Source organism: Pelmatolapia mariae, linkage group LG4 (genome assembly GCF_036321145.2).
Source record: "Pelmatolapia mariae isolate MD_Pm_ZW linkage group LG4, Pm_UMD_F_2, whole genome shotgun sequence".
NCBI lineage: Eukaryota > Metazoa > Chordata > Actinopteri > Cichliformes > Cichlidae > Pelmatolapia > Pelmatolapia mariae.
In genome coordinates, this window is record NC_086230.1 from 33,082,510 (window position 1) to 33,093,620 (window position 11,111).

The 11,111-nt window shown below is 40.4% G+C and overlaps 1 protein-coding gene across 1 annotated transcript in view; it reads right to left on the minus strand.

The window, feature by feature from the left end:
- tmem104 (transmembrane protein 104) overlaps window positions 1-10,234 on the minus strand; it is a 77,773-nt gene extending 67,539 nt beyond the window's left edge. The window contains exons 1-4 of the mRNA XM_063472468.1: window positions 9,992-10,234; window positions 9,252-9,325; window positions 7,221-7,342; window positions 4,839-4,920 (exon numbers count right to left, since the gene is read on the minus strand). Of these exons, the coding sequence (XP_063328538.1) occupies window positions 4,839-4,920; window positions 7,221-7,342; window positions 9,252-9,296 (249 nt within the window). The 5' untranslated portion in view covers window positions 9,297-9,325; window positions 9,992-10,234. The remainder of the gene's footprint in view (window positions 1-4,838; window positions 4,921-7,220; window positions 7,343-9,251; window positions 9,326-9,991) is intronic.
- Between the last annotated feature and the right edge of the window lie 877 nt (window positions 10,235-11,111).

Sequence of the window (11,111 nt, forward strand, 5' to 3'; positions counted from 1 at the left end):
AGTGAAAGGAGAGGTTTACAAGACAGAAGTGCGACCTGCTGTGATGTATGGTGTGGAGGTGGTGGCACTGGGAGGAAGACGGGAGACCGAGCTGAAGATGTTCACATGGTCATTGGGAGTCAGCAGGATGGACAGGATTAGAAATGAGTCCATCAGAGGGACAGCTCAGAGTCAGAAAGGCTGAGAGGGTTTTGACATGTGCAGAGGAGGAGGGTGGATATACCGGACAAAGGATGCTGAGGATGGAGCTGCCAGGCAGGAGGAGAAGAGGAAGACCACAGAGAAGATTCATGGATGCAGTAAAGGAGAAGATGCAGAGGGTTGGTGTGGCAGAGGAGGACCCCTGAGGGACCCCTGAGGCACTGAAAAATGAAGCAGATGCTAAAGTACAGTTCATATAAGCTTTCTGGAGTGTTTTTTAATACAAAGATCTCCCCTGCTGTTTGCTCGGGTGGATGAACTTCATCAGTATTTAATTAGCGTGTTGCTTGGCACCAATGTTCCCTCTAATTTTTCATGTGTCTGAGCGAACACACAAACTCCCTGAGCGGTCCCTTGGACCACTGTGAGCAACAGCAGACGTGTGCACTGTGGTCACGCCAGCATCCAATCCATCCAAGTTACATGGTTTATTAAAATAATCAAATTACAGCATTTACATTTATGTTAGACTACTTTTTATTTAACTGCTTTAGCCCACTTACAATGAAAATTTAAAAAAATCTTGTTCATGACCTGTGTAGTATGTTAACACTATTGGAAGTAAAAATAACCTGAACTCCAATTTTGAAAACACAACTTTCTTTTTTTTGTTTTGTTTTTTTTATAAAGCTCTGACTTGTATTATGAGTCTGTGGTCTGGGAGAGAGTCCTGTAACTCTGTCTGCAAAATACAGTATATAATGACCAATGCTGGGCAATTAATTATATAGTTACTTCTTCAAAAAAGTAACTAAGTTATGCAAACAACAAAGTGTTTTGCAGCTGTTTACCTAAAAATGCAGCCAAGGTGTTTTTTTAAATAAACATTTCAAACTATTTACAGAACAATCAGCTGTTCTGCATCAAATTTGATGCCACACAAATTATTTGTGCCACTCCAAAAAATAATTTCTGTCCACTATGAGATAAAGGAGAACAACAGCCTGATACCTGCAGGCCTGACAACAGGAGATGTATCACTCCTGTAACACCTGTAACATTCAGCAGTCGCCTCATTGTTCTGACACACACAACAAAACTATTGACTGCACTACACACTAACTACACAAGGTTAGTGCTAAACGTCGCAAATCTCTCACATCTCAAAGCACTGCCGTTACTCCTAAAGCTTCCCCCCTTCCTAAACAACTAAATGCCACGTTGCCATATCATTTTTTTGATTGGTCGACATGGTACATTTTTCCACCAATAGGAAAGGCTGAGGGTTTTTTGGTTTTGGTTTTGCTCACAGGCGGAGAGTGCTTTCCAGCGTTTCTTCCCGCAGTAAATATAAACAACGATAGTATTCAGGAAGAAAACCAAACATTGCAGATATTTTTATCATAACTCTGGTTTTACGTGTCCTATCAACACAATTTAAAAACTGGTATAAAGCCCACACTTTTTCCGTCAATTGTTCCGTCTGTCCTGCTCACATCTCCAATGGTTGTACACGTTGTCGTTAACGTGGCTTGAATGTGAATCGCATTATTGGCTGGACTATGGGATAAGGTGGCATCGTTCTAATCCCATACGGGAGCAGCCAGTCACTTACTGGCTAACACTGCAAAACAGAATTGTTAAAGTATTAATTTTAATTTCAATTCAGGTTAAATTTTTTAGATTGCGCACGCGCGCAGCTTAGAGGGAACATTGCTTGGCACTAATTAGCAGGTGTCTGTTTGTGTCAGGCATCCATATGAACTGTTAGAGCGCCACCTCTCATTCAAATTCTGTAACTTTCAAAAAAACCAACATGGTGGCATCCAAATCAGTAGCGCTGAGTCCAAAATCAATAGGTGACATTTACATAAGTGATGTCAAAACATGACAAACATGCACCGGTGCAAACTAAAGAGCAGGTAATGGTGACTGACTGTTCTCTGGTTTTTGCTAAATAAACTCATTTTGAACCTGATGGGTTTTTTTTTTAAAAAAAGCGTATATAGTTGTTAATAGGCTTCACTCATGCAGAGGGAAATAAAGTGTTGAGCAGCTCTCCCGTTTCCATTAGATGGAGGGAAAATGCTGAGCAGTACAGCAGCCATGAATCACGGCTGAGTGTTTGAGGCTCAGCTCGAGCCGAGCTATTGTCCTCGGGCTCATAACTCCTCGACTGGAAACCCACAGGCATTAAGCAAGATGACTTCTGTACCCAGGGAGAAACAAAAAAAGCAAAGGCCGAGCCATTTGGAGTACACAAAGATTTTTTTTCTAAGGCAAAGTAAAAATGATTTAAGACTCTGTTGTTTCCTCTGGTAATCAGTATCGTTCTACACCGACGGCTTCATCCAAATTGGGTTTCTTATAGACGAGTGGCAAGAGGCGCATTTCACTTCTGCTAGGATTGGGCAATAAAACAACAACAGCCCCCTAAATAAAAAAAAATACAGCTTCCCTTTTAAAAGAGAACTTTCAGGCTTTAAACTTTAAATATTCTACAGTCAAGTGATTTTTACTGGGAGTGAAATGAAGACAGTCACCGGATCTATAAAGAAGGTCCAAATGTCCGTGTGGTGATAAACTTCGGCTCAAATAAGGAAGACGTCAGTCGTGTTTAAAGGTCACAAACCTCTAAAGTCAGACTGTCGTTCTCAGAGGGAAAACAGCTGCTTTCATTCTCGAGTCAAATGACTGCACAGTACAGTGGACACTTTAATCTTCATAGCAGCGCTATAAGATGTGGTAAAGCTGTTTTCTCTGCATTTGGCATCACAGTTACAAATTTCACCTGTGCCTGCTCAAGTAGAGCCAAATCCTCAATCTAAAGAGAAGAGCAGGGTTCCTGCATCGTGTCAAAAGTCTAAATGGATGCAAATATCCAGAAAAACAGAAAACAGCACAGATTTCTGTCGAGGTGACAAAGCTTGAAGCTACAGTTACACTAAAGGAAAGAGTGGTAGTAGTCGTTGCTACGACCAAAATCACTGCAATCGTAATGAACTTGCAGTCTTGTTTCTTTTAAATGGGAGCAGAACAACAATAACACAAAGCTGGTCTGCTGTCAGTTTGAATGGTATTTACATGCAACCTTTCTGTAAAAATAATGCAATAAACGTAACAGGGGAAAAAAAAAAAAACAGTGAAAAACGCAAATCTGTTGCCTTAATCATCTCCGTACGCAGAAATTCACATCTACTGAGGCTACGTCCACATGTACACGGGTATTTTTGAAAACGCAGATTGTTCTATGCATTTGGGACTTTCATCCGCACATAAACGGCCTTTTGGGTCAATGAAATGGAGATTTTCAAAAACTCAGTTTTGGCGTTTAGGTTTGGACGAGGAAAACTGAGATTTACTCATGCAACATCTTATTCTTCTTCTAAATTTGATTAGCAGACTCGCGCAACGTCAAAGGTGTGCGCCGTTTTTGACATCACGCTTACATGTACACACGCAGCTACTGTCCCTCCATTTAAAAAGACAGAGGCGTCAGGGTGAACTTCGGACGTGGCTTCTACATTCAACACTCACAACCCAAATCCCAACGTCAGTTTTGAATAAATTTAATTTTTCTTTAAATTAAATTGATCTATGCTGTATGCATTTTGCTCATTCCTAAGTTGTGAGTCTACACAACAGCCAAAATACTGTATTATTAACATTATACTGTATACTGTATTATTAACATCTGAAATGATGAACGCACTTGAAAAATAACACAAAATTAGCTGCCTTACCAGAAAAACAAAAACTTTTCAGAAGTACTTCAGGTTTTGTGGTGGGACAAACCCTGTTTACCCTTTTCCTCCCAGGCGTCGAGACTTCTGATTGGCCAACATTTCGTTTTTAGCGTCTACATGTGGACAGAGATATTTCTTCAAAACTGCACGTGTGGACAGTATTAAAAAAAAACAAAAAAACAAAAACAGAAAATCTCCGTTTTCAAAAATACCCGTGCAAGTGTGGATGTAGCGTGGCTGCACTCAGAGTCCAGCCAGAGCCTCGCAGAGTCGCTGTAGTACGGTGATCACACTGAAAAATGGCACAAACGCTCGCCAACCTTGCAATTATATAAGAACAACTAGAATAAAAACAGCTGGTAGCCAGCTGAGTCCATTGAAATTAAAAGCGGTCGCTGAAGGTTGAAGGTGTTTCTCAACTCAAACTCAGGCGGACAAACTACAAAAAAATTCAACGCAATCACTGAGCAACCACCAATTTTTCCTAGTCGCTAGGCAGTTCCCTCCTGATTTTACTCGGTATGACTGAGACATTACATTATGCAGACTAAATGTGCAAGGAAGCGAATGCCTCCTCTGACTGTTTTGTCTCTGGTGTCTTTTACTCTCAGTGTTTACTGTAAACATTTACAACTTTATCGCTGTTCAAGTTCTGCTGCTTCAACATGTCAGAATGAGACCTTAACCAGACCTAAGAGCTCGAAACATCCCTGCACTGCTTTTAAACACTAAACATTACTTTCACCTTGCTGCAGGGTCGCAGCTCTGTTTGGCTAAGTGCCTTATTAAACTCCCCCTGACAGGGAGGAACATTTACTTCTTTAATATTTGGTTTGTCTGAGACACATCCTTACAGCAAACGGAGAGCGATCTTTCCAGCCCACATCTTATTAAAAAGGATATTTACATATAGAGTAAGAGCCTGCTCCTTCCGACACTTTATCATCTCACCTCTTCCTGCTCTCTCCTCTTCCAGCGCAGCTGAGCGTTGGCCGCTGCCATCGCCTCGATCACGAAAGTGGTGGTCATGTAGCTGTAGAGGAGATGATAATCGAGTTAGCAGGTCATATTTTTAATGACAGGGGAAAAAAAAAAAGTCTGATCCATTATCAAATGCTGCCGAAGGTTTTCCACGGTGCTTTCACCAGCAGAAACCTTCATTTATTACGCCTCCGCAGGCTGGCGAAGAAAGGAAAGCACCAAGTTTCTGTGTATAACAAATGAGGGATTTGTGAAAGCTTCAGATTAGAATAAGTTTAATGAAAAATGGGTTTATAAAAAGGTTCACATTGTTAGGAAAAGCCTACACTGGGCCTTCCCTATAAACTTTCTATATTAGCAATGACAGATTGCAGAGTTTGGATGTAACATTCTCATATTTATGCTGGTTTGAGTGTAATCCCAACTCTGAAAAACTGATCCAGTATCAGTAACATTTCTTTTCCATGTCATTCTATGTTTACTATTCCATGTGCCTGGAGGTATACACCAGCTACTAGCATGAAGTGGAAGAAGCAAAGTTTAATACGCATTTATTTGATCCTTATTTGCCCAGTACGCTCCCTATAATTAAAATCTCTTTTTCAAAACACACTGCCAAGAAAGCAAAAGGTTGCAAAAGCTATAAAATGAAGAAAATCAAAGCAAACAATTACAAAAAAACCCAAAACAAAGTCCAGCTCAGGAATAACGCGCTTGGAAACGGAGCTCTTCCAGGGAGATGAATAGCAGCTTTAGTGTGTTCTGCAGATTGCTCCATGACCAGAGTGCAGAGTGAGTTTATTCTACCAAACAGTCACCAGAGAAATATATTAAAATATATATACAACATGTAAAACATGAAATATTCTATACTGGGAGTAAAAAATGTTCACAACAAAATAAACCGAGACAAAAATAAAGCGATTCCCTCTAAAACATACTTTGGTGTCTCTGTGTATGAAACTCAGAGCGCTGATGTCATCACAGTGATTATTTGTTTTTATTTCTCCACCTGCTCCTCTCATGTAGGAGCACTCAGCAAAGAGTTCCTGTCACTGATTTATTAATAAATCCCAATTCAGTTAAGTTATCCTGAATTATTGCATTTCTGTTATTTATTATTATTAGTAGGGTAACCAAACCCTGATCCGACCTTGCATTATAAAGAATTACTTCCAGTGTATTCCTCACTTCCTAATTCCAGCTAACTGGAGGCTAGTTGGCACCAGAAGCTACACATGCAGGTCCAGTGTGCTGAACTATGAAAGCTCCCTCCTTCATGCACTTATTTGGTTTTTTTAAATAAACTTCAGATCCCTGAGTTACTACCAACAACCACTGAAGCAATCTGTGCTCCACGCCACGACACTTTTGTTAATTAAATAGTCTTTATATATTTCTTAAATCAGATATTTTTCTACATAATAATCTGATTTTAGCGGCAGAGTTTGGCAAGAAACACTCAGAACTACAAAAGAAATGTTCATTTGAAAACTCGACATAACTGACCCTGCACATAGTGTGCCAATAAAGCCTGAATAATTTCAGCGCCTGAGCATGTCTTTAATAAACATTGCTGCAATCATTCGCTGAGCTACTTCTCACTCTGTGGGTTCACTGATAGGGACCAAAGGAAGTCCAGTGTCATGAAGTCATTTGAATGAGCACTTCTCATATTTCAGCTACAAGCTCCTCTCTCTTAAACTTGAATACCAGCATGCATCTGAGATGTTTAGGCTACATCTGTAAACGGAAGATATAAAACAAACAAACAAAAAAAAACAAACAGGGCTGCAAGATTTCACTTCATTACAATTTTGGCTTGTCTCAGTTAAATCAAGATAACTGGCCTATACTGAAGGTGAGTGCTAGAACATAAAGCAAATCAATCAGTCTTTAAATCTCCACCTGGTGATGTGCCTGCATGTGCCAATCACAGCTCCTCCCTGCACCGTGCAGTTTTATGTTTCCAGTAAACAGTCTGAACCTGTAACGCTACATTAAAAGACGATACAAACACCAGACAAGAAACAAATCGAGAGCTCGTTCCTGGAGGCAGCTCAATCCTTCAGATTCAGGGCCAGTGATATTAACCATGAACAAATTACAACCGGCATAATCATGCAGTCCTAATAGAAATTAACCTGGACACGGTAGTGTTTTTAAAATGTGCTGTGTTATTAGTGAAAGAGGATGTAAAAGAAGGCCTACTGGGTGGCAAATATCAACCAAAGAAAGAAACCCACGTTTACACTGTTCCCTATGAATGCCAGACCGAAAAAAAAAAAAAGGCAGAGGTCGAAGTCAATGACTATTATTATTTAACTAAGTTTGGATCAGAGCAACACTCACCTCATAAATCCTAAAAAGGTGATGAGGGCCAAGCTGACCACCCACCCAGCTTGAGCGAAGGCTTTGGGCATCGTCAGAGCTCCAGTCCCCACAATCAGGTTGAACATGTACACCAGCCCCACCTGGAGAGGAAACCACAGGAGGTAAAGACATGCACAGGTGTGCTCCTGATAAATATTAACATAACGCACAAGCTTTTCATTTCACCTCTCTGATGACCCGATCTCTCCACAGACATCCAATATTTTTTTTACTATTGTATGATAATATTAGAAAATATTATTAGAAACTATTAATGATTTGCTAAAGCCTTTTTCCCCAAGTGCAAAACCTCAGGCACCACAGTATCAGGTGCTCCTTGGCACCCGGGCTGATACAGATCAAGCTACTTGGGTGGAAGAATGGGCCAGTGCCAAGGGAGACAGTGGGGCTTAATTGGGCAGCACTTACACTATCGGATAGCTGAGTGCTTTAATCATTCAAGGCTTTTACTTCCTGGAAAAAACAAAAAAACAAAAACAGAAAAACATCTGACCAGCAGAGCTGACTCTTTGTGGCAAAGTCATGCTGAAGTAAGCAAAGTCAGGGTACTAAGTGAGCTGTCAAACTGAGTAAAGACGCCTGACGTGACAAAAAGAAGAAAAGAGGATGTAGAAGGATCTTTTAAGCTTCCTCTTTTTTTTATCACTGCACTTTCACACATAAAATTTATTTTTACAAGCAGACTTGATAAGCTATTTTCACTAAAAGTCATCTCAAGACCCTTCGTTTGTAAGAATATTAGAGAGAGAACCCCAACAATGAGATGATCCCCTGCGAGCAGCACTTGGTGACTGTGGAGAGGAAGAACTCCATTTTAACATCAAGAGACATCCAATAGAAGCAGGATCAACCAAAGGGGGGAGAAAAATGTTGCATACAGTGAACATGAACAACAACTAGTAAATATAACTACAAGCCTGCAGTCTGAGAGTGAAGCTAGTACTCTCACTGTGGTATTTTCAATCAACTGAAGACTTTTCAGAGAGCTTTTAGGACAGCCTGATAATAAGGAAGTACAATAGTCGATCCTAAAAGTAACACGGATACATTTCTGAGGCAACTTGACACTGACGTGTCCTAACTTTATGAAGTATTTAACGTGGTTGTTCAGCTCACAGGGTTCTGGGTTTCTGAATGTCAGGGGTTCACTCTCAGGCCCTGTGACAAGGCTTTTAACCCTCTCTGCTTCAAAGTGCTTTGCTCCACTGCACTGTCGTGTTTAAGTGACAAACAAAGAGAGGCACGTAGTTCAAACAAGTGAAAAAGGTCGGTGATAAAGCAACAATACTGCAGCTACAGCATTTTCAAAGAGGCCTATCAGGTGGTTAAGCATGTGCCTGACCTTAAAAGGAGCTCTGACAAAGACGACAGCTGCGGCTTTTTAATCGGGATTTTAACCTCAGCAGTTTCAATCTGATATTTTTTTATGGTAATTTTTCTAAAATTTGAAAGATCATTGCTTTCCAGTCTTTGGTTCCTACAGTGACACCATCACACACTCTAATGTCCTCTAATTTTCTATCCAGGTCAAGTAAACCATTCCCTGGCTGTCATATAGCTGCTGTATTACTCTTTCTTTGAAAACACTTTTAATTAAACTATCAGCACTGGTTTTGTTTTTAGGTGTCCTTACAACCAGCACCATCTCTTAGCTCCTTTAGTGACTAAATGCATGAGCTGCTTCGGGGCAGAAGTGACGAGAGCACAGCCACACTTGGAAGTCAAACAATTTCCTTCAATTCTCCTCTTTTCATTGACAGGAAAGCTGTGACTAACACACCGTCCTTTGTTTCTTTTAAACTACAAATTACAACCAAAAGCAGCACAGTGTGGCAGCCTTTATAGGTCATAATGTGTTCAACATTAATCACCCTTTCATGTGTTCGTAACAGTGTGCTTTAGTAGGAGAGGCTGTTTTAAACCAGCAAGGGTGTGTTTTAAATATTCAAAGAGAGACTGGGAGATAACTCCTGCATGCTGGAAACTTACAAATGGAGAGTAGGGCTCTCCTGTGTCTGTAATTCCACCTGCCATGGTTGGTGACCCTGGTTCTCACCTCTCACCTGGACAGAAAGAAAAAGCAGTCAGGTAGCTTACGAAGCCTGTTGCGTTACTGCCATGATGATAACAATTATCTTTAGTTTTTAAAAAAAGGTTCAAGGAGTAAATAACAGAGAGATTATCATTCGAAGTGCTAAATCTTTTCTTACTTGCATGGAAACAAAAACCCGGTAACTTATCGTGCAATTTAGTATTTACTTTAACAATTCCATGAAGTACATTGGCACAAAATCCAACTCGGGACATTAATTAACTAACCCTAACCCCTAACTTAACTTTAATTCGGCAGAAATATGACGCGTAAATCTGAAGGTATGTGTTAAGTGTCACATGTCTTCTTACAGCTGTCAGTGACAAAAACTGTACTGCCATATTTCCTTTGAGCCATGGCCACAAATATGACCTACTAAATGTCTTTAAACGTTAAGCATGTGTATCTTCACTGGCCACTTTGCCTTCATTTAGTTGAGTTTATGTAATTTCAGTGAGCTCACATTTGCATGGCAACTGCTACTTAGGGAAGCATAACGTCAGACTAGCACATCTATCACGTATGAATAACAGAATAAAATAATTACTAATAAAGAGATAAATTCATCAGGTTATCCTGCAGATATCGAGCTGCCACAGAGCCGTCATTGCTGGAAATGAAAGTAAACACTGCTCACCTCCCTCCTCTCTGGTTTGTGTTGCTAACTTAGCTGCTAAGCTAGCAGGATGCTCGGGAACAAATCCTCACTCGCTAGCCGAAAAAAGCTCACTTTTCCAGTTCAGCCAGCACGGACTGGTTCGCCTTTATGTGGCAGCCTGGAAGTCGGTGTAAAGCGGGAAATAAAAACACATTTCCACAAAGAAATACGTCTCTAAAACGGCGCTAACTTCAGCAGTAAACTAACCGAAACAGCTGACCTGCTCCCGCAGGAACCAGTCAAAATAAAACTACCTCTGACGCAAGCACACATTTCCGTTACTGATTTTCAAAGTAAAGGCTTGTTTACCCTAGTTGCAAGGCAGCCCGTTGGCTGACAAAATGAAGCTTTTATTTTGAACATTTTGACCCATCCTATTATCGTTAACTTGACGACCCTGCTGTAAAATCACGGTTGAAATTTGACTCCATGTTTTAGAGTTTAATATCACATATTAATTATATTTATTTTTTATGGTAACCCTTAGCTTATTCTGCAACAAATACATTTGATAAATTTGTCTATTTGAATTAGCCACTATTTATTACCCGCCTTTTCGGACTGTCAGGGTTATCAATATGAGCGACCCTTCTAGCGGCATGTACACGTGTACATGTCATATGACAGGCATACCTGTCTGTGCCATAATAAAGCAGAGTCCCTGGGTCTTGGGCTCACACTGACATCCCAGTGAATGAAAGCCTTCTTTTATTGGCGTTTACAATTCTGGCATCAGACAAGTGAGATTTGGTGCAAAATTACCACGGATGCCAGTATGAACCAGCGCCCTTCTATAATAATCATATTTACTGGAGATGAGTTTATAAACGTGTCGCCTGACACAGTTGTTTTTACGTTATTTCAGTCCACAAACTGAGCTGAACCGGCACTTCCCTCTCAGGCGTTTGCTTCAGCTGCAGAGGTGTTAAATGAAAAACGGTTGTAATCCATCAGATCCTCCTGTGTCTTAACAATCGAGCAGTGATTCTGAGAAGTCTGTTAAACTACAGCCAGCTTTCCTTCCAGCAATATGATAGATTTTATTAATATTGTAGCTTAGGTCTTTTCCATACTGCTGACCAAAGCATTTAAAATTCAC